Source organism: Anopheles moucheti, chromosome 2 (assembly GCF_943734755.1).
Source record: "Anopheles moucheti chromosome 2, idAnoMoucSN_F20_07, whole genome shotgun sequence".
NCBI lineage: Eukaryota > Metazoa > Arthropoda > Insecta > Diptera > Culicidae > Anopheles > Anopheles moucheti.
In genome coordinates this window covers 67,513,555-67,538,349 of record NC_069140.1, presented here as the reverse complement: position 1 = coordinate 67,538,349, position 24,795 = coordinate 67,513,555, and the positions used below count along the sequence as shown (strand labels likewise).

General features: G+C 43.2%; 1 protein-coding gene across 1 annotated transcript; it reads right to left on the bottom strand.

The window, feature by feature from the left end:
- Window positions 1–3,291: 3,291 nt before the first annotated feature.
- On the bottom strand, window positions 3,292–24,795 carry LOC128298368 (uncharacterized). The gene is made up of 12 exons (XM_053034124.1): window positions 24,666–24,795; window positions 24,228–24,464; window positions 12,990–13,157; window positions 7,644–8,032; window positions 6,124–7,533; window positions 5,725–5,997; window positions 5,467–5,613; window positions 4,769–5,425; window positions 4,125–4,658; window positions 4,003–4,083; window positions 3,549–3,890; window positions 3,292–3,507 (listed from the first exon to the last, which is right to left on the bottom strand). The coding sequence occupies exons 1-12, from the start codon at window positions 24,793–24,795 to the stop codon at window positions 3,292–3,294; spliced, it is 4,584 nt and encodes a 1,527-aa protein (XP_052890084.1).

Sequence of the window (24,795 nt, the reverse complement as noted above, 5' to 3'; positions counted from 1 at the left end):
TAATCAAAAAAAATGTTTTATTTCTTGTGGATTAGTTTCTTTCCACTTCTGCATACGGGCGTTTGGTAAAAGCTTCAATGAACTCAACTTTTGTTGTGGATAACGGTTTGTTTATTGAACGACCAAATTGATGATATCGTCATCTACGAACAATCAATCATAATCAAAACATCATATGGACTTATATCGACGGGTAACTGCACATTGTGGCAATTCATACGCTCACACAAAAAATGACTTCTGTCGACCACTAAATTCTTTCCATTCAACACTTTCGATACTTGATCCCTCAATGTTATGCAGAATTCGTTCTTCTTCAAGCACTAGCTCACGGAAAATATCTTCGTCATCATGATACTGGTCTTCAGCACAATTTGAATCCGAATCTGACGATATAACATTGCGACGCATTCATTTTTTTTGCGGTATGATATCTTCCTCACTAGAATCTGTGGTTTTGTCGATGTTTTGGATAGCTCCAAAAACATCTTCGTCGCTACTGTCTACATCACAAATGAATGATTTTTCCATTTTGTTGGTGGTCGGTAAAATGTTTAGACGATTATATTTTTGTTCCCGAAACAGAATAACGTGTGAATTAGACAAGATCAAATCGAAACTGAAAATGGTTATCAAGTTGCAACAAATTTTTGCCTTCCGTATTTTATCAGAATCGATTCGTTTTTACCGCCTTTCGCAAGCTCGGCATGGTATTAGTGTCTTTCGTACACGGTACGTTGTGCGCTTTTATCATCACCCAAAAGTTGGGTGATGTGGCCCCCTTGGAAGTGCTTCTATCACCCACGAAATGGGTGATGTGGCAGTCAACGTCAGACACCTTCGCGTGCTAAGGGTAGTGGCATTGCTCGGTCGTACGACCAAATCAGTCGTACAACCAAACGAAGGGGGTGTCATTGCTCAGTCGTATGACAAGATCAGTCGTACGACATTTCTTGGTTTGACGTTTGAATATAAACAAACATAGAAAGATAAACTAGGTTATGTTAATGCTATACAATAACAAATCCGAAAAAAGCAAGGTGCTGTGATCTGTGAACTGTAATTGAAAGTAAGGTGTGTATATGTGTTTAAAAATAGGTGTGTGTATATGTGTTTACCGTAAATACTCAACATGAGATACCGCCTGCCGTTGCAATTGTGATGAGACTGTTGCATCCTGAATGCCGGGAAGAATTTTCACTAGATGTACGAATGTTCGTGACACACTAGTTATCCATCTCCATCTTTTTTTTAGCAATTTCTGTTTCGAGTTGATGGCTGCTAGGAGGCAGGTTGAAACGTTTAAGACCATCCCGCGCTACATCAATCATAGTATCATCACTTAAAATATTGTCATCAATACTAGATGATAGTCATTAAAGGGTGTCCCCGAAAGTATAAGCACGATTTCTAAATGACGAATCTAGTAAACGGATGGCGTAAAACAGCTGATTCTTGATATGCTTGATTGTTTACATTCAGAGCTACAAGTTAGTGCATTGAAACTATTTTTTTCAATATCGTCTGTTGAAATGCGAGGCATTTCCGTCGAAAAGCGCAAAAGCATTCTGCACAAACGGTGCTCGACACCTAACATTTCGCTAAGTCAATTAGCGAAATCAGAAGGTGTGAGTATCGGATCCGTACGAACCGCCATCCAAAAGTTTCGGGAGGAGTCCAGCTTCGAAAATACGCCGAAAAGTGGCCGAAATCCTGGTCCTGTCGATCAACAGTTGGACCGGGAAGCAAAAGCATTCGAGCAAAGAAAGGAAAGTTCCATTCGCGATGTGGCTCAAAAACTGGGCATATCAAACAGTAACATCCAACGTGCCAGAGCAAGATTGGATTTAAAAATGTATAAGAAGCCAAATAAACCGAAACGGAGTACAAAATAGGCCGCATGCGTTAAATACCGGGTTTTAAGCTGTACGACAAGCTGCAGTGTCGCCAATCCTCATGCATCGTGATGGACGATGAGTCGTACGTAAATTTTGACTACATAACTCTTCCGGGGAGTCAATTTTACACCGTGCCTGAAAGCCAGGACGTCGAAGAAGCCGACGAATCTCGGAAAAATTCGGAAAAAGGCGATGTTGTGGCACGCCATTTGCGAATGCGGGATGATGTCCGAACCGTCTCCGTCCGACAACGGAGACGATGAGGACCCTTTCCTACATCCGGGAGTGTTGCTGGTCCAGTGTTGTTTTGGCCGGATTTGGCCTCTATTTATTTTTGCCAAAGACACGATCGCATGGTATGAAGAACATGAGGTACGGTACGTGCCGAAGGAAATGAATCCCTCGAACTGCCCTGAAGCCAGACCGATTAAGTTATTTTGGGCGCAAACCAAGGCACACTTGAGAAAGCATTTCAAAGCTGCGGAGGACATCGACAGTTTTCAAAAAGACTGGAAGAAAGTGTCGTTCGGGACAAGTCTGTGCTGAATCTGATGGGAAGCGTCCGAGCAAAAGTGCGATCATTAGCATACGATTGATTTTTTTTTTTAATTTTTTTTTTTTGTTGGAAATAGTACAAAACACGCGACAAATTCTATTTATCAAATAAACATTATGTTTCGGGAACAGGTTTTTTTATCTATCTTTTAAATCGTGCTTATACTTTCTGGGACACCCTTTATAATGATTTTCATACCAAATCGATCGGCTTGGCCGTTTGTTGCAGTCCAAAGTTGTAATAATTAATGCTTGGTTTTTGGCTTCACGACTCACTACCGAAACCATGTTGATTAGATTTCATAATGTCTTTCTAAGGTCATAGACTTTCGTTGGGCCCTCTAAATTTAGGTGTATGTAATTGCTTAACAACCTTAAAGGTTTATAGGAACATACTATATTGGTCTGTATTTTTCTGTATGGCGTCTGTTACTGACCGGCATCGCTGCCACAAACCTGAGTTGCTTATCAGTCACCATAACCGCTTTGCCTGCTACAGAAGCCCTTGGCACTAAAACACTACACAAACTAAAACTAAATCAATAAAAAAAGAATAAAAAAATGCTGTACTAACTATAAACAATATAATTTCATGAAAAATAAAATTAAAAAACGATATACCTACTTAAAAAAACTCATGGAAAAAAATTCATAATAACAAAATTCAACACCCTTACCTAAAAACAAAATTCATTAACCTATCTAACAAAAAAAAATTCATGAAAATGAAAATTCATGAAACCCAACAAAATTCATTAACCTATCTAAGAAAAACAAAAATAATGAAACCTAGCTAACCTAACTTACTAACTATCCTTATAGCTACGCAACTTCTCCTTCAACACGCGGTGACCAAACCGCAGGATCTCCTCCAGCGCGTCAATTTGGTCCTGGTCAGCATGTCCATGAGAGTGACCAAGCTCATCATGGCATGGTAGTTGCCACTCTTCTTCGCAACCATCGCGTGCCTCTCCTTCTCGAGGGCCACCAGCTCCTCGAGAAGGGCACCGTCGGTTTCGCGCCTTGACCGGCCGGCCGATGTTTGCCCTGACGGCTGTATATTTTGGTTGGGGATAAATTGGAGACCGCTGTTACTGGTCTCCCCCCAGCGTGGTCAATCTCTTCCTCTTCCTCGTGGAACTCCTCCAAATACTCCTCGGTTACTTGTTCTTGGGCCACCAGCTCCTCGAGAAGGGCACCGTCGGTTTCGCGCCTTGACCGGCCGGCCGATGTTTGCCCTGACGGCTGTATATTTAGGTTGGGGATAGCTTGGAGACCGCTGTTACTGGTCTCTCCCCCAGCGTGGTCAATCTCTTCCTCTTCCTCGTGGAACTCCTCCAAGTATTCCTCGCTTATTTGTTCTTGGGCCACCAGCTCCTCGAGAAGGGCACCGTCGGTTTCGCGCCTTGACCGGCCGGCCGATGTTTGCCCTGACGGCTGTATATTTAGGTTGGGGATAGCTTGGAGACCGCTGTTACTGGTTTCCCCCCCCAGCGTGGTCAATCTCTTCCTCTTCCTCGTGGAACTCCTCCAAATACTCCTCGGTTACTTGTTCTTGGGCCACCAGCTCCTCGAGAAGGGCACCGTCGGTTTCGCGCCTTGACCGGCCGGCCGATTTTTGCCCTGACGGCTGTATATTTTGGTTGGGGATAGCTTGGAGACCGCTGTTACTGGTCTCCCCCCAGCGTGGTCAATCTCTTCCTCTTCCTCGTGGAACTCCTCCAAATACTCCTCGGTTACTTGTTCTTGGGCCACCAGCTCCTCGAGAAGGGCACCGTCGGTTTCGCGCCTTGACCGGCCGGCCGATGTTTGCCCTGACGGCTGTATATTTAGGTTGGGGATAGCTTGGAGACCGCTGTTACTGGTCTCTCCCCCAGCGTGGTCAATCTCTTCCTCTTCCTCGTGGAACTCCTCCAAGTATTCCTCGCTTACTTGTTCTTGGGCCACCAGCTCCTCGAGAAGGGCACCGTCGGTTTCGCGCCTTGACCGGCCGGCCGATGTTTGCCCTGACGGCTGTATATTTAGGTTGGGGATAGCTTGGAGACCGCTGTTACTGGTTTCCCCCCCAGCGTGGTCAATCTCTTCCTCTTCCTCGTCGAACTCCTCCAAGTATTCCTCGCTTACTTGTTCTTGGGCCACCAGCTCCTCGAGAAGGGCACCGTCGGTTTCGCGCCTTGACCGGCCGGCCGATGTTTGCCCTGACGGCTGTATATTTTGGTTGGGGATAAATTGGAGACCGCTGTTACTGGTCTCCCCCCAGCGTGGTCAATCTCTTCCTCTTCCTCGTCGAACTCCTCCAAGTATTCCTCGCTTACTTGTTCTTGGGCCACCAGCTCCTCGAGAAGGGCACCGTCGGTTTCGCGCCTTGACCGGCCGGCCGATGTTTGCCCTGACGGCTGTATATTTAGGTTGGGGATAGCTTGGAGACCGCTGTTACTGGTCTCTCCCCCAGCGTGGTCAATCTCTTCCTCTTCCTCGTGGAACTCCTCCAAATACTCCTCGATAACTTGTTCTTGGGCCACCAGCTCCTCGAGAAGGGCACCGTCGGTTTCGCGCCTTGACCGGCCGGCCGATGTTTGCTCTGACGGCTGTATATTTTGGTTGGGGATAAATTGGAGACCGCTGTTACTGGTCTCCCCCCCAGCGTGGTCAATCTCTTCCTCTTCCTCGTGGAACTCCTCCAAATACTCCTCGGTTACTTGTTCTTGGGCCACCAGCTCCTCGAGAAGGGCACCGTCGGTTTCGCGCCTTGACCGGCCGGCCGATGTTTGCCCTGACGGCTGTATATTTTGGTTGGGGATAGCTTGGAGACCGCTGTTACTGGTCTCTCCCCCAGCGTGGTCAATCTCTTCCTCTTCCTCGTCGAACTCCTCCAAATACTCCTCGGTTACTTGTTCTTGGGCCACCAGCTCCTCGAGAAGGGCACCGTCGGTTTCGTGCCTTGACCGGCCGGCCGATGTTTGCCCTGACGGCTGTATATTTTGGTTGGCGATAAATTGGAGACCGCTGTTACTCGTTTCCCCCCAGCGTGGTCAATCTCTTCCTCTTCCTCGTCGAACTCCTCCAAATACTCCTCGGTTACTTGTTCTTGGGCCACCAGCTCCTCGAGAAGGGCACCGTCGGTTTCGCGCCTTGACCGGCCGGCCGATGTTTGCCCTGGCTGTATATTTAGGTTGGGGATAGCTTGGAGACCGCTGTTACTGGTCTTTCCCCCAGCGTGGTCAATCTATTCCTCTTCCTCGTCGAACTCCTCCAAATACTCCTCGGTTACTTGTTCTTGGGCCACCAGCTCCTCGAGAAGGGCACCGTCGGTTTCGCGCCTTGACCGGCCGGCCGATGTTTGCCCTGACGTCTGTATATTTTGGTTGGGGATAAATTGGAGACCGCTGTTACTGGTCTCCCCCCCAGCGTGGTCAATCTCTTCCTCTTCCTCGTGGAACTCCTCCAAATACTCCTCGGTTACTTGTTCTTGGGCCACCAGCTCCTCGAGAAGGGCACCGTCGGTTTCGCGCCTTGACCGGCCGGCCGATGTTTGCCCTGACGGCTGTATATTTTGGTTGGGGATAAAATGGAGACCGCTGTTACTGGTTTCCCCCCCAGCGTGGTCAATCTCTTCCTCTTCCTCGTGGAACTCCTCCGAATACTCCTCGGTTACTTGTTATTGGGCCACCAGCTCCTCGAGAAGGGCACCGTCGGTTTCGCGCCTTGACCGGCCGGCCGATGTTTGCCCTGACGGCTGTATATTTAGGTTGGGGATAGCTTGGAGACCGCTGTTACTGGTCTCTCCCCCAGCGTGGTCAATCTCTTCCTCTTCCTCGTCGAACTCCTCCAAATACTCCTCGGTTACTTGTTCTTGGGCCACCAGCTCCTCGAGATGGGCACCGTCGGTTTCGTGCCTTGACCGGCCGGCCGATGTTTGCCCTGACGGCTGTATATTTTGGTTGGGGATAAATTGGAGACCGCTGTTACTCGTTTCCCCCCCAGCGTGGTCAATCTCTTCCTCTTCCTCGTGGAACTCCTCCAAATACTCCTCGGTTACTTGTTCTTGGGCCACCAGCTCCTCGAGAAGGGCACCGTCGGTTTCGCGCCTTGACCGGCCGGCCGATGTTTGCCCTGACGGCTGTATATTTTGGTTGGGGATAGCTTGGAGACCGCTGTTACTGGTCTCTCCCCCAGCGTGGTCAATCTCTTCCTCTTCCTCGTGGAACTCCTCCAAGTATTCCTCGCTTACTTGTTCTTGGGCCACCAGCTCCTCGAGAAGGGCACCGTCGGTTTCGCGCCTTGACCGGCCGGCCGATGTTTGCCCTGACGGCTGTATATTTTGGTTGGGGATAAATTGGAGACCGCTGTTACTGGTCTCTCCCCCAGCGTGGTCAATCTCTTCCTCTTCCTCGTGGAACTCCTCCAAATACTCCTCGGTTACTTGTTCTTGGGCCACCAGCTCCTCGAGAAGGGCACCGTCGGTTTCGCGCCTTGACCGGCCGGCCGATGTTTGCCCTGACGGCTGTATATATAGGTTGGGGATAGCTTGGAGACCGCTGTTACTGGTCTCTCCCCCAGCGTGGTCAATCTCTTCCTCTTCCTCGTCGAACTCCTCCAAATACTCCTCGGTTACTTGTTCTTGGGCCACCAGCTCCTCGAGAAGGGCACCGTCGGTTTCGCGCCTTGACCGGCCGGCCGATGTTTGCCCTGACGGCTGTATATTTAGGTTGGGGATAGCTTGGAGACCGCTGTTACTGGTCTCCCCCCCAGCGTGGTCAATCTCTTCCTCTTCCTCGTGGAACTCCTCCAAATACTCCTCGGTTACTTGTTCTTGGGCCACCAGCTCCTCGAGAAGGGCACCGTCGGTTTCGCGCCTTGACCGGCCGGCCGATGTTTGCCCTGACGGCTGTATATTTAGGTTGGGGATAGCTTGGAGACGGCTGTTACTGGTCTCTCCCCCAGCGTGGTCAATCTCTTCCTCTTCCTCGTGGAACTCCTCCAAATACTCCTCGGTTACTTGTTCTTGGGCCACCAGCTCCTCGAGAAGGGCACCGTCGGTTTCGCGCCTTGACCGGCCGGCCGATGTTTGCCCTGACGGCTGTATATTTTGGTTGGGGATAAATTGGAGACCGCTGTTACTGGTCTCCCCCCAGCGTGGTCAATCTCTTCCTCTTCCTCGTCGAACTCCTCCAAGTATTCCTCGCTTACTTGTTCTTGGGCCACCAGCTCCTCGAGAAGGGCACCGTCGGTTTCGCGCCTTGACCGGCCGGCCGATGTTTGCCCTGACGGCTGTATATTTAGGTTGGGGATAGCTTGGAGACCGCTGTTACTGGTCTCTCCCCCAGCGTGGTCAATCTCTTCCTCTTCCTCGTGGAACTCCTCCAAATACTCCTCGGTTACTTGTTCTTGGGCCACCAGCTCCTCGAGAAGGGCACCGTCGGTTTCGCGCCTTGACCGACCGGCCGATGTTTGCCCTGACGGCTGTATATTTTGGTTGGGGATAAATTGGAGACCGCTGTTACTGGTTTCCCCCCCAGCGTGGTCAATCTCTTCCTCTTCCTCGTCGAACTCCTCCAAATACTCCTCGGTTACTTGTTCTGTGGATAATAATATCAAAAATTGATTAACGAATTATAATGGTTAATTAAATGTATTTTTTATACACACCCACGGCTGCTTCCAGATTATCCCTTCTGGGTCTGGATGCCAAACTATCCATCAGGAAGTTCATCTGGTGGAAGAACTTCCATCGAATATGTTTGTATCCAGACTTAGATGGCTGGCGCGTTTCTGCAAGCTTGCGCGAAAAAACTTCGCGCAAGCCGCGCCATTTATTTTTAGCCACGATACCTGAAACAAACAAAACAAATTATACTACACAGGACTAACTTTTAATGCTAAGAAAATTCTTTATTATATACCTTATAAGAGTGTTGTTTAATCTAAATTTTAACTGGACTAAATTTTTTATTATTCTATTTTTTCTATTTTGAGGTTTTTTTCTATCAACTGGCATAACCTTCAAATCACTCTCGTTCACTTTTCGTATGCGTTCATTGTGTTCCAAATTGCTTCACATGTATCGTAAACAATGTTTCCAATCGTATTATGAGCCAGAGTTCATACCTTTTCCAACGGCAGATGCTGTTGTCCGGAAACCGTCGTGCACCAACCAGCCGTGAAGGTAGCTTGTCTCCCAGTGCCGCCAGACTCCGAGCAATAAGAACGCCCGCCGATTGTCGCCTGCGACTGCTTTGCAGCTAGTTGCCCCAAACTTGCGGGGTCCTATGCGGACGGAAGGGGAAACCTGCCAAATGTCGAACACAGCAGGTCGAACGCTCGGGTCGCGTCTCTTGGTTGCGAAGGAGAGGAACGATTTCGGTTAAAAAGATTTGCTGCACTGTATTTATCCTCGCTGCTAATTTGGGTTTTATTTTCCATACCATTGTCATCGTTTCCATACACGGTGTTTTAGCGATGTTTATCTTCAATAAAGGAAAAAATATGTTTCTTCCTGTTTCCTTTTGCAAAAAGATTTCGTCCTAATTCCTGACCAATTTCGGGATTTGAACTTTATATATTCCTAACACTAAGCTCGCTCACTTTGTTGCGTCTATGCACTTATGATGCACTCGGCACGCTGTATGAGTGGCGCGCTTATTACATAGCCTGAGCGACAGATGCCTTGGAGAGAGTTGAAAAAGAATTATATGAAAAGTGGAATTTTCCTAATTTTGTTGGTGCCATCGATGGCAAACATGTGCATCAAAAGACTCCGGCAAACTCTGGTACCAAATATTTCAACTACTAAAAATATTTCTTTGTGCATTTGCAAGCCGTGGCAGATGCGAAATGCAAGTTTATAACCGTAGATGTGGGCGTATACGGCAGTCGCAGTGATAGTGGAGTGTTCAACTGTTCAAGGTTGTATGAACTAATGCGATCAAATCGTCTCAATATTCCTCCTCCTAAACCTCTTCCGGGTACTTCGCGCAGTGTACAAAACCACACGTTTTTTTGGGCGATCAGGGTTACCCTCTAACGCATTTTTTACTACGACCCTTTCTAGAGAACAATACAGGTCCAGCAAAATTACAATTTAACGAATCGCTCAGCATAGTTGCGTTGCATAGAATACGCCTTCGAAATACTGGTCGCTAAATGGCGATGCTTAAAAACAGAATTACCGATAATTCCGGATCACGTTACAACAATCGTGCAAACTAGAGATGGGAAAATATGAACGAACCTGGTGGAACGGTTCCGCTCCATCACTGGAGTGAACGACACCAGGTTCAAAACATTTTGCTCCTCAGTTCCAAAATTCACTCCTTGGAACGGCTCAAAAATTCACTCCTACGAACAGTTCCACAGTTCACTCCTACGAACAGTTCCATAGTTCACTCCTAGGAACGGCTCTAAATTTCACTCCTAGGAACGGAACCAAATTTCACTCCTTGGAACGGAACCAAATTTCACTCCTCGGAACGGCTTGAAATTTCACTCCTAGGAACGGTACCAAAATTCACTCCTAGGAACGGCTTGAAATTTCTCTCCTAGGAACGGTATCAAATTTTAATCCTAGGAACGGATCCAAATTTCAGTCGTTATCGTTTATAAGCTAGCCCGTGCATTTTGTTGTTGTGAAATTTATCACTCGTGGGTTTGTTGTGAAATTTATCTTCGTGTTAATTTGTTAATTTGTTAGAACGTTGTATGAAGATTATGAATGCATACGAGTTTAATTGTTATGCATCCAATGTTAATGTTATGTTAAATAAATTTAATGCATCCAAGTAATGTTAAATTATTATAAATGTAAGATAAATGAAATGTATAAATATATGAATAATAGTGATATAATATTATGCACTTGTTTTGCGATTATCCCTTTTTCTAAGGTCCAACAACATTATCCTTTGCATTTTTTTTCCAATTGCTGGATGGTCTGATTTGCGCAGTTCATGGGTCCTTTCCGTATCGGCGGTGTCATGCAAAATTTCGCAACATTTTTGTCTTACCTACTTCTTCCTTGAAAACTTTATAACAATTCGTATCAGTGGCGGATCTAACGGTGGGCGGAGTAGGCGGCCGCCAGGGGCCTCGTCGAATGGGGGGCGGTGTGCTTTTTAGTAGACAAAGGTGTATAGAATGTATGTCAGAAAGCGAAGAATAGAGGGGCCCCGAGGAGTACAACAAGGGACCCCGCGAAAAAAATTGTTCGCGACCCCCCCCCCCCCCCCCCCAGCATTTTTAATTTGAGGCCCCGACTATCATTCCGCCTAGGGCCTCCAAGGGGATTGATCCGCCACTGATTCATATGCATTGTTTACCACGTTGAGCGGCACGTCGTTCACATGGGCCCGAGCCCGACAGAAAATCATTCTTTGTCACGCTTGCACTTCTACTTTGCGAAGTTCTTCACTGTTTTTGACTATGTCAATGCGGTTACGCCCAGGGGGAATGGTAGGGAGCTGCGCTAGGACAACAAGATTTTAGGAAGTGTTCTCGGCTGCGCGGATGGATTGGCCGAGTTTCCTTATGAAAGGATTTTTTTATGTAGATCGAGCGTTCGAGCAACGAAATCAACACTTTGTTGACGGGGAACGGACATGTCCGTCCTGAAGACCGGCGCATCGATGAAAGACGCGCGCGCACATACATGCACACGGGCTATTTCTGATTGTGTAGTTGGTTTCTGTGTTGTATGTGTAACAAGCGAGGTAGAACATTTTATGAAAGATATTTATTTAACCAGAAATGCCGATCCTCTTAACTGGTGGAAGCAAAATAAAATATTTTATCCTAACTTACATAATCTCATGCTGAAACGGTTGTGTGTTCCAGCTACATCTGTTCCATGCGAGAGAATTTTCTCTAAAACAGGGCAAATTTCCACCGAGCGTAGAAATAGATTAAAGTCCAAAAAAATCGAAGAATTGATTTTTCTGAATTACAATTACGGTAGGTAAGAGTTTGGCAAAAATTCAAAAAGGAATTAAAAGTGATGTAATTTTTTTAATGTTACATGTAAAACATCTTAAACGGTATATTATATTATATTTCTTGACAACATGACGTCCGAAAGCAACATTGACCCCCCCCCCCCCTGTTCAAAAACCTGTTGGAGTGATTCCGCTCCTTTCCAGGAGTGAACGTTTTCAAACCGCTCCTTTTTTTTTGGAACTTTTCCCATCACTAGTGCAAACAGTGTGTTTATTATTTTTAAACAACCATTTATCTCACGAGGAAACAGAGATTCGATATATTTTTAAGGACTATTTTCCATGTGCAATAACCGAATAATAAACCATTTGTTACATACATAGCACACATACACACATTTGCTTTTTTCAAAAATATGTTATAATGAATTAGTTTTAATACTTTACGATTTTTCATATAAGATTTATGACCTGGCCGTTCATACGATGATAAAAAAACATTTCTCATACTTTCTAATATGCTTCATGGTTTTTTTGTCCAGTTTTCTCAATACTTTCCAAGATTTCCGATTTTTTTTATTGTTAACTTCCAACCATCAAATAGTCGAAACTGTTTTTAGTTTACGTTACTATAAAATTCTTTGTAATTTTTTTTTTGAATGAATAAATCAAAGTAATCATCAATCTTTCATTTATTGTGTTATATTAATATGCACAATATATTCATTTTGTAATTGTTCGAATTGTAACAAAATATGTAATTGTTCGGATGTCTTTATTGCTTTATTATTAACTACAACATTATTGTATTATGCGATTTCGATTGTACTATTGAGTTGTAACGAAGCAACATCATTTACGGTGAGGAGATGGAACAAAACTAGTATTAGTTTTAAACCGTTCGGTTGTGTTTCTATTTCGTTCCCTCCTTGGTGACCCCGATGTGATATAATCGAATATGTCTACTGAAAACCTTCCTGCCACCAGCTTATATTTTTATTTATCGGAAGAACAGCCGGACCCTATATCTAACTTATAACAAATGTATATCCACATATAACTAACTGAAACGCGAGGCCTGTAGGATTCTATTGGCATCTAGCCAGTCATAGGCTCTGACAGTGACACAGCCCGCCAGTGTTGAGAAGAGTATTAGTGGACGGTGACGATATCGAAGCGATAGGGAAGTTCTTCTACCTCGCTAACCGTACATCTACAGTGAACCCATTTACCATTGGACTAGGTACGTTAACAGGTACGATGGGAGTTCCTCGTGATTCGTGTTGGACCAAAATGACGGGTACCCTAGCTAACGTATTATCGCTACGGGTAGATGCACGGTAATGCGAAACTTCCATCCAATGCATTACTGACACCATTAGTACTGAAATATGAAGGCGCATTGTTCAGAAAAACAATTCCTATGACAGAATCCAACACACAACATCACATCATGTTGCATATCCGAATGGTAAGTATGTAATTTGCAATATAACATGCATGTTGTGTGTCGAAGCCTGTAGGGACGAATCCTGCACTATGCGAATGCGTTCACCGTTTCCCATATTCACCACAGCCACGAAACATTACTATCGCGTTGCATACTTACCGGGAACATTTAGCTGATCTTTTATCTCATCCCTCGCTGCTTTCTTTAACCGGTTATCCTTATATTTCGGATCACTCAGGTCCCAAATTAGCCGGCATTCTTGGACCAGACTAATCAGTCGCTCTTCGTTAATTTTCACGTACGCCATGGCTGTTGCTAATAGTGTTGCTGAAAAGATATGATTTGTTTTTGTGTACATATTACTGTTTTCGTTACAATTTGTCATTTCAAGAAAAAAACAAGTTTAAACAAGCGAGTTCAATTTGACCGATAAGGTTGCATACGACCGAATTCAAAATCAAATTTCAAATCAAATCAAATTAAAATCAATTTTTTTTGATTTGGTCGTACAACCAAAATGGTCATAAGACTATCTGTCAAATCTCATACATTTTCCATGCGGCTAGTGTATACCACCAAGCAAGCCCTAACTCAATAGTCAACTTTTATTGAATAACTGTCATCTTTGCCATTCAAGCTATATCTTTATCATGTACATACCGTATGCCGAGTTGTATGCCGAGTTTTTCTAGATTGCCTAAATTTTGGGGCAGAGGTGAGTTAGGCGATTGAATTTTAATACTAAATGGCTATGAATAAAAGCAAATTGGAAGCCAATTGTTAGAGGCAAATAAGAATCATTGCTTCGCGTAGATATTGCTTTATGTTTACCGTTCATGTCAAATGAAACATATAAACGGAACTGAAACCCGCAAAATACGGCAGTAAATAAGAAGAACGTCTTCATCTTTAGAAATATAAAAGTTATTTAGTAGTTACAGCGAAAATTGTGATTATCCTTTCGCAGATCTTACCTCTTAACAATAATTTAGGCAAGGAAAAGCTAGGTATATGTGCATGTTAATGTACATTTTAAAGATATAGCTTGAATGGCAAGGATGACAGTTTTTCATTTAAAGTTGACTATTGTGTTAATCATTTGGACAGAGTAGCTTACGCCGTCTGTCGTGTGTACAAGTGGTAGACAGTGGTCTCTAATAAAAAATTCGATTGTTATTATAATGTGGACAGTTGTTTTCTGACCCTGTAAGTTGTGCTCCTGGGGACAGTGCAAGGGTTAGCACGCTGTCATATATGGCATTTCGCAGAGCGGGACCAAGAATTGACCCTTGTGGAACGCCTGCTGTGATGCTTATTTAATTTCTAAGCACCCTGCACAAATATGGGGGAACGCTCATATTTTCTAGCGCTATTGAAGGTATTCTTGACGTCAATGGTGATGACCGCGCAGTAACGAGCTCCCCATCTCTTCCGCCGAAACGCCGCATAGTCATTTTCCAGCACAGCTTGAATCGCGTCAACTGTCGATCACTGTTTTCGGAAGCCATACTGCCGCTCCGAAACACCATTTTGACTTTCCGTGTGCGTCGCCTGACGACGCCTGGATCAGCATCTCCTGTACCAAGGGTCTTAGGACTGACGAATCGCCCGGAGGATTATTTGGCTTTGGTGTTAGCACCAGTCTCTACTGCTTCCATATCGACGGCAAATGGCCGGAAATGAGTGTGCTTTGTAGGATGGCCCGAAACACCGATGGATACGCCTGCATAGCTGCCTTTACCACCTCGTTTGGGATGCCGTCCGGGCCGGGTGCCTTCCCTGGTTTGAGGCAACCAGCAATCCTAAGGACTTCGTCGATTGTTACCGGCCCAGGATCGGACTCTGAGATATTTAAAGTATGGCTCAAATCCGAAGCATTATGGATCAGGAATAGTTGGTCGATGATATCCTTAAGCTTCACGGGGCATCGTTCTACAGGTTCGTGTTTTCTCTCTTTCTTCATCAGCACCTTGAAGGCAAACCCCAAAGGCTCGCGAGAGACAGCGACGCATAGCTCAAAGAAGTGCCGCCTTTTGCTTGCGACGGCAGCGCTCTCTTTTGGTAAACCGGTTTTCGACCGGTTTGATTTAATTATCTTGGTCGGACTGTTTACATTTGTTAAGAGTGGGAATCGAGCCAACGTTGCCCACTATAACGTTCAGGCGGGTCTTTCTAATGCCCAGATTGCCGAAATTCCTGTTTTGTTCGAAGTTCAGTTTTTGCTACCAGCCGGGGTTCGGTATGGCTCCGATAAGATAGCAACGTCGTTCTTTTCTTGAGTAACCACTTGCCACAGGAGATCCTGTGCCGGCCTCGCAGTGGTTTAGGTTGACCGCCACATCTATGTCGCGAATTTCGACAGTCGCGAGATTTCTACGACGAGGAATTTGGCCTGCTTCACCCATGTCTGCAATAGGTCGGCGAATTCTCCCCCGCTAACAGAATCTTCCTTCTTCAGTTCGAAGATCATGTTGCCTTCTCTTGTGCGCCTAATTTTCGAAACCTGCTTTCCCAACGACTGTAGAGTCGGGTTTGTTTTAACTCTACGTAGGATTCTTTTTCCGATTACAATGGCTTTTAATCTCGGGCGCACATCTCTCTCGCTATGATGGGTGTCATGGGACGTGCATTGGCTTCACCACCCTCTCCGAGGGTCTTCTCAGCACGTTCAGTTCGCATCCTTCACGTGAGAAGATCACGCTCCACGATACTAAATGGGGACAGGATTTTGACCGCCATCTTTTTGATCGGCGCGTGTGTTTTTTTACTGTGGTACTTTTTGTGTTTTTTCTTACGTTAGAGATTTTAATGGAGATATTTCCAGATTGAACGTTTTGTCTACTGGGCTCGTAAAGATTTCAGTTTCGCTGTTCTTTCGCGAGTGAATTTCGGATAATTTCTTTCCTTTCTGTGCTGTAGGCTTTGGTGGAGTTTTCGCTGGAAGAGAGAGAGCGAAAAGTCTTTTCGCCCCGTATTTATTTTTCTGTGGGGTTGTTATTATTTTCTGTCGTTTTATATTTGTTTCCTGGGCTTTTTCTTTTTTCTGTTTAACGTTGTTATTATTTTGACGAGTACCTTTCACTATGCTGGCATATTGTCTGTTTGTGTATATTCTTGGTACTGTCGGTACGGTTTCCCTTCTCATTCTCCTTGCCTCCTTCATAGTTACTCTGTTTACCGTATGAATATTTTTAATTTCGTACTCGTCTTTAAATACTGGGCATTCTCTGAATAGTGTTGAATGGGGTTCACCGCATTCAGCGCAATTGAGTTGCTTGTTACACTCCACGTGACATGTTTCTCTACACTTTGCACAACCTTTTTCCCTGTTGCATGTTTTCTTCGTATGCCCATATTGCATGCAATTCATGCAACGCATTGACATGTATTGTTCTACCCGCTCATTGTAGAAACCTATCTCTAGGGATCTAGGCAGTCTTGTGCTTTTGAAACTAATTATTGCTTCGTGTGTTCGTATTTTTTCTCTTCATGTTTTTCCTCTTCATTATTATTACCTCAGTTACTTTCTGCTTTCTTAGGCCCTCCAGAACCTCTTGTTCTGACAGGTGTTTGAAAGCGTCACATCTCACTATACCTTTTGAGGAGTTTAAAGCTTCATGTTCATACACTTTTACCTGTATTGTGTTGTCGCCGTGCGAAAAGTTTAATCTTTCCAGTTTTTTTGCCTCAATCGTATTTTTCACCTTGATGAGGATTCTACCATCACGTAGTAGGGTGGTTTGCAGTGGTTTATTTCCGATTGCTTGTTCTGTAGCTTTTGCAAAAGGAAAGGGATTGTATGTCGCTAAAGATTTACCCGGTGTTATGCATTCCAGTATTATATATGCTTTATCTACGTATGTTTCGGAGGTTTCTCCTATGTGTAGCCTTGTTTTTTTTTTACGTTTTTTGTTGTTTGTCTCTCTTTCTTCTTCTAGAATAGTAAAGTTCGAAGATCCTGCCTTCGCTGGGTTCATCGACTATTTAAATTAAAATGGCATTAAATACAATTGTGCCTGCTGCATCTGCAGAAATTGCAAGATTAGTAGAGTTGTTACTAGAAGAGGAGGAGGAGCAGCAGCAGAATGCGGGACGGCGCTGCTGCATAACCAACCTTTTTTGGAAAGGGATCTTGTGTGGACTCGGATGTTCCAGGCCATTGTTGGGGATGGAGCGAACTTCTTTACTGGACCAAAATGTACTCTTTATTAATCTTAAAATTAATTTTAGGTTTCCAGCAACTCTATTTCACTGATCGTCCGAGAAGTTTGTACCCATATCATCCATGAGTTAAAGGAATACGTCAAGGTATGGTACTAATTCCTCTAGTATGAATACACTTTATTCTGCTTCAATGTTTTGAATCGGCAACTGTTAGGCACGTCTCGTGTTTTTATTGACCAGGGATCCTGGATTCGAGCAATTTCATTGACTATGCATTCCTATGAATTCACATATATAAATAATGAAAACACGGACTGTGGATTCACTTGGTGGTCCGCTGATTTTGGGAATAAAAGATCCACCGTCCAGCACTACCTCGCTCAACCAATTCTCGGTCGGATACAGTTCTGCCAGTGCGCTGAGGGATGTTAGTTAGTGGCCACATTTTTGTCACCAATATGTTACATGTTTGGCTTTCTGATTGATTGCTACGTTTGCATAAAATGTGTCACATACGGCATGCTAATCAGCTGCCAATTGCCAATTGCAAGAAGCCAATTGATCGCTTCGTTTGTTAAAATTGTGTTTTGTTTTTTTTTTTGTAAAATGCGCATTAGGGTTCACTCGTTAGGACGGTCAGGCCGTATCGGTTTTTGTTTTATAGTGTCAGATAATCAATCCTATAAAGGTACGTTCCGTAATGGATGTTACTAAAATCATGTATTTAGGAACCGGTGGCGCTATCAAGTACTGCACTGGGGAGGGACAATTATGGTTTAAATTATTAATATTATGATCATGTTTTCAAACTGAACATAAACACATAAGCAGTGACTCAATGTATAGTTCTTCTTTTGATGGGTTGTCGTGCACACATGTCCAGGATACTAATTAGTTTCCCGTACAATAGATTTCATGCTGTATTGAATTTACGCTAGGCAGCATCAAATCTTCGGATGAGGTTTAACTCCGTTTGAGTCAACAAGTTCTATAAACTTCTTGGTTCACACACTTGAAGTCGTAAAATGAATAAATACGCAGCAAGATTTAATGCGACTACAATTTTATTGTCCGTACATAATTGTACGATCCGTGTACGATCCATGTACGATCCGTACATAAATTACACGTAGTTTTAGATATCCGTTCACGCAGGATGGGGCAAGAGAATTTACGGATACTGTTACGATTATTTTAAAACAGGTGCTTTGAGTGCGAGCGGTGTGATGCGAGCACAAAAACTCGTTCTGTCTCCTTGGTGGTTGGATGAAAAAGAGCACGATCACATTACGTAACGCACGCATGATCCTTTCGCCGGATGTGGGTCCTGACCTTTAGTCATTAAACCTGCGTTTACAGGCGTAGGTTGTTGTTGTTGTTTTATTGTTAAAGAGATTTCGGGCCGAAAGGCCACTTTCATCTCTTAGGATAAATAGGATAAGGCTATGGGATAATAGGGAAGGAGATATTGTGAATAAGGATAATTTAAGGTATTTGAGTTGTTGAAGGTAACTCAAATCTATTTACCTCTAGGTCATCAGACCGAACAGGAGAGGAGAAATAAACCTCCCTTGCAGTCGAATATGTCCTTCGGAGAGTTGTAAGGTAACTCAAACCTTTTAACCACGTAAATCAGTAGACTATATATAATATAGTCAATTTCGCTACATGGGTATTGTTCGCTTTATCTCGCGCACTGGTGTTAATCTGGTTGCTTCACTGGTTGATCTGATCTACCTCCACGTCACTTCCACGAGACAACGTAACACACGCGTACCGGCACTCACGTAGAATGATCTCGGTTGACCCCGCAAGAGGTCAATGTTCTCGAGCACGTTTTCACGATGATCAGTTTCAACCTTTATCGGTCCTTGCAGCTACCGTGCAACCACACTAAACGTAACACCAAGTTCTCAACGGGTTGAATCCAAATCGTTCCACTCGATTACACTTAACTAGGATAGTTCTGCTGGATCCAATATCCTAATTATCATATCCGGCTCGAAGGACCAATGTTTCGATAGCTAACAAATTGCGTGTAATTCCCTTGATGGTTCGACTTAGACTCCTGTATTTCAGGTACCGTAATTACAATTGTGCCTTACATACTAATACTAATACTATATCACGAACTTCCTGCAACCCAATTACCAAATGTACGTAATGCGGATAGCCTACGCATAGGCGCGAACAGGTATTTTTAAATTATTCCTCTCTTTGTTAGGGTCTAGTAGTGTTTTGATGGTGCAATGGCTTCGGCAGAGAATATGGTAGAGTATTCCGGTAGTTTTAATGCGCTGTTAATGTTTAAATTTGTGTTTTTGGAATATATTTCACATCCTGCCTGTTTTGAATGTACTGAGCCATCTGTATACATTTTGTGATAATCTAAGTATTTATTGGGGCATGATGGTAGCGGAGCCGGTCTTCACACGAACGGACCGGACCAAATCCCATCCAGACCAATCCCCCGTAGCAAGGACTGACTATCCGGCTACGTGGTAAAATAAGTCGATACGGCCAGGCCATTTTAACGAAATAAAAAAAATCTAAGTATTTACTGTTTATATGATTTATGGAAATTTGGTACGATTGTTTTGGGTTAGTTCTAGAAAGCTGGTGTATGGTCCTGGTTAGGGGCACTTTGTGACGATGGACGACCTGATATTCATATTCGTTGGATTTTTAGTATCGCTGGCAGTATTGCTTTTGTGATTTTTTTTGAATACTTCGTTCGCTTGTTTGAAGAGTGACTCACACTCAAAATCCGTTTCAACGCACCGGTATGCAGCTCCTATTAATTGTATGGTTATTATATGTGAAAAAGGAACTGTTCCGCTTTCGCATAGTATGGAGTTAATTGGGCTAGTTTTGAATGCTAGCAGCTAGTCCAGTAGCCTGTCGGATAGCTTCATGATAAATGGGTGCTATATTTTTGTAAAAATTATCGAATTGTGAACTAACAATTTCTGTTCCATACAGGATTTTCGAAAGGAACCAGCTGTTTACTAATCGGATCAAGGTTTCGCGAGAGGCTTTGATTCTTCGGAAACCTAACATTTTGAAGAGACTAGTGTGAGATTTTGTGGAGGTTTTGATGTGATTAGAGTGTGATTTGAAATACATCTTGGTGTCGAAAATAACGTCTAAAATTTTTGCTTAATAAGTATAATTATAATTCATGAAAAGAAAAAGGGATTCAACATTTATCAGGAAAAGTGTAGGGGAAAGGATTGCACCTTGTAGAACTCCATTATCAACTGTTTTAATTTGTGAATAAAATATTGCCTAATATAATTGAGAAAGTTCGGTTTTGTAAGTAGTTTTGTAGGAACTTTCCTTTAAATTCCCATCTTTTAAGCTGCTGTAGCTTGCTATGTCGCTAGGTCAGGTCGTATGCTTTGGCAATTTTCACATAAGGAAAGGTCAATGTGTTTATTATTCTCCTTTGCTATTGAAATTATGTTGTCAAGTTTTGCAAAATATGTTTCTGTGCCATGTCCACATCTGAATGCATGTTGGTTTGGATATAATAAATTTCTGCGCACTAATTCATGAGTGAGTCTTCTATTTACCATTCTTTCCAATATTTTACTTATACAGTTTAGCAATGATATTGGACGGTAACTATTGATTTCGAAAAGAGATTTTTGTGGTTTTGGTATTGGTATGACATAGCTGTATTTCCAGTGGTTTGGAATTTTTCTGATTCCCAAATTTCATTATAAATTTGTAATAAATTTTCCAAAGCGCAATTTGGAAGATGTTGAAGCAGTGAGTAACCCACACCATCGGGTCCTGCGGATTTTCCAGTACACTTTTTTAGTGCGTGGTGTAGCTCTCATTGTAAATGGTTCATTGTTTTATTTTTATTTATTTAATTTATATTATGACGGCAATGCCGTATTTTCAACACCGCTTGTGTTGAGTGATAATAACAATTGTCACAAGGCATTTCCTCCTTGCGATTTGCCTTATCCCGGGCATACTCGGTTGTATTGGATGTTGGAGTATGTCTGTGTTGTTTGTCGGTTTGTCTATCGTTGTTGTAATCATTATGTCTGTTCTATTGTTTTGTGTGTTGATTTTGGTCCGGTGCTATTGTTGTAGATGAAATTGTGGTTGTGATGGCTGTTAGTGTGGTTTGGCAACCACATGGAGGCTCGGGGGATGGCTGGCAGGTGACTGCGTCGCTTTTCACATACACAACATTCGGTGTTGGACATTGGCAAAGCCTTGACGGAACTGAAACAAAACAGACTGTATTTTTTTCTGATGTAGTGAAGGATATGCTTTTTTTTTCGGCAGAGGATTTCAGTTTTAAAAATTTATCAGGATAACTGTTGTTAAAGGATATGGTTTGGAAACGGTTTGCAAATTTTTCTGCTATTTCGGAGGGATTGGTTATGGGATTTTGAGGGTTAATGAGGCTAAGAATGTATGAACTAGATTTTTGTCCCGTCAACATTTTCACTTTTGCCACATTTCTTTTGAAGATGTGGATGGGCTAATTTCTTGGACGAATTTTTCCCAGCATTCGGTTTTGGCCTTCGATATTGCACTTTTGGATTGTTTGTGCGCCTCTTTATACTTTTCATTGAGAGTGTGATCATTGCTATCTGAAGGTGCCAGTTTCTTGGGTTGACGCAGGTATTTTCTTCTAAGTTTTATTGCTTCAGCTACCTCTTAGATATGTTAAGGAACATATCTTTTTCCCATTGGTTTTTGGGATGCTTTTCGAAGCGGCTTCTCTATGCGGTCAACTCTATGAGTCTTTGTTCACTCACTGACATCGAACCCCATTGGAAACTTCCCATTATTGTTTGAAATCATGAGCTTGATTGGTTTGGAATTGTGGGTGTATGCTTGACTGTTAATCGAAGGTGATCACTGCCGAAAAGATCTTGTTCAGATGAAAAGCTGAGATTTGAAACTGAGGGATGGGACATTGCATAATGATCTAATGAGCTTGTGTGGCAAGTAGAAGGGGCAATGCGTGTGGGAAAGTTGTGATATAGTGTGTGTATTAGGCTATACACGAAAATGTCCTGGATAATCCTGCCACGATTGTTAGTTATCGGGCAGCCGCAGTCTTCGTGTTGCGCATTGAAATCACCTATGATTAGCATAGGATGTGGTATTTTATTGATTATTTTATTTAATTCGTTTTCAATATTGTATCTATTGTTTGGTGATAACATGCAGATAATGTTCATTTTTAACGGGCTTTTTATTTTGATGCATAAGGATGGGATGGCTGAATTCATGGGAATGCTATTATAAGGTAAATCTTTTGAAATTCCTATGCAGATGCTGTGGGCAGTAGTATGGGAGTTTTTGGTAATCCATGAATATTTATTTAGTGGCGTGCTATTGAGTAGAGTCGAATTGGTGTAAGCTTCTTGTAAAGTGATTATTTTTGGTTCGTGTTTATATATTAGCATTTTTAGTTCGTCTAGGTTTTTTGTGAAACTGCGAATATTCCAATTCAAAATTAGTTTTGGTTCGCTTGATAGTTTTGTGCTGTTGCTGTTAGTTTGTGGACTCACTGGGATGTTTTAATCATTTCTTTGGTTCGTTTAGCGTAATCATTAGTGTAGCAGGTAATTATAGCAGTTAGGTAATTATAGTAATTAGTTATGTATTAGTGATAAGTTGAGCAGGAAACTAAGTTGTAACCTTAAGCAACGCGCTCAGTACCGCTTAAGCATCAATAAAGGATAGATGACCCTAATAACAATTCACCACAAAATTCACCAAAAACTTGCCTGCGTTTCAGCGTTCTAAGAGAATGGTGGAATGGGGAAAAATGGAAAGGTGAATAGCAGGTTGCATAACAACACCACACCACCAATGAAATTATGGCTGTACCTGTTTTTATGAAGTTTACAAAAAAGCGGCCATTAGTGTTTACAGTGTTGACTTTGATTTTTTTATTCCATCGTCTGTCTCTTTTAACATTGGGGCCTCTGTTGTGTGGGGGGGGGGGGGGGGGGGGGGGCGGGGCGTTGCTTTTTTGTTTCTTTGCTGTGGATTGCTGCTTTCCTTTCTCTCATCGGTATTGCGTCGTGGTTTTGCTCTCTTTCAAATTGTTTGTTCCATCCATCGTAGTACATTCAGATAAATTACAAGGTTAGTATTAGCAATGTGAACCTTACCGGTTGCGTGAGTGGCGTCGTCCTGTTCCATCGGCTGTTTGGTATCTTGCATAAAATGATATAACCTCGTGTTGCCATTTTAGGAATGGAATTGGAAAGCTCTTCCCCGACATCAAGTGAACTGTCCACTCCACGTTTACGAATGGTGAATCTACGAACCAGCCGACGGAAGTACCCGAACATCTAGTATGCATTTCTGCTGCTAAAGTTTGATGTAGTTCATCTGCTACCAATACTTGCTTGATGATATCCATTCCTTTTACATCCAATAATGGTGTTTGCCGTTTCTGATGGCCATTCTGCGTCAGTTCGATCCTCTCCAACACCTACAAAAACCGTCTTCCGAAAACGCTTGTTGTATTTTCCAACAATTTACACTTCGTACAGCCGCAAGGAGCGTTGTAAGAAGTAACTCCTGAAGGATTTAAATCCAGTGTAAATAGAATAATGTCAACCAGTACATATATTGCAAGTCATAACATTTTACCTTTGATAAATGATCGTGCCGGAGAATCTGCAATGAACGCTCTGAAGCAGATACCGAACGATTTGTTGCTAATTATTACTCCTTCTTCTAGTATGTGATTCAAATCAGTCAAAAGTGGGCGCAGATTATCTTCCACATTTTCCGGTTTTGATAATCCGTAAAATACTCCAACCACCAATATAGGCGCTTCCGGGACGTTATGAAGCTGCATCAAAATCGGCCAAAGTTGTGTTGTTCCGCTGTTATATAACGGTAAACCATCAACCAAAAAGTTTATCGATACCACATCCACAGCAGGTGTCTAATTTCTAAAAATAAAAACATTACGAACGTTATTGAAAAAAATAGAAGTCACCGATAGCAGTGTTTAGAACTTACCGAAAATAAAATTGCATTGAATTTTGAATGCCTTAGTACCATAGTTGTCCGCCAGCTACGGTCGAAATTGTATTCCCACTCCTATTGGAGCCTTCAAAAAAGTTCGGTAATCAATTGGCAGATGAATATCCGTAGTTTCGCGAACTAGTACAAGCAGAGCAGTTAAAGCGGAATGAGTTATTTTATGCGATAAAGCCCATACTCTCAAACGCTTAGAGAACGCATTATGAGTTTGGGTACTATCATCCTCAACAACCGGGTCCGATTCATCTTCATCCTCATCGGTATCCGTTATGATGAAGTCTGAAACATCACTATCCTCGTCATCCTCGAGAATTTGCAGTTCCTGCTCATCTTCAATTGGTAAATAATCCATGGATGTTAAATCTTCCAACGACGATGAATCATCGATGCTTTGTTCGGCCACAGGAAGAACACCTTCCGAATCTACAACAATATAAAAATGTTATCATTTACCATAAAGCAAAGTTCGCCGAGCATAAAATGTTTGGTAGTAAATAGCAATAACGCGAAACACTCGAACAACAAATGTTTTCTTCAACACTCTGAATGATTTTATCACTATCACTTGTGTGGGCTTGAAATCACGATCAACTTGTTATGCGTGAGAGGTTTAATCTCGCTTACCTTGTGCTTCCCTGCTTGTACTAGGACCGGGTTGGTTCTCAGGCTCCAACAAGATCCGGATCTTTGCCATCTTTGCCAAAGATCGCTTCGTGAACAGGCCACTCTTCTTTCCATCCTTGATCGCATCCAT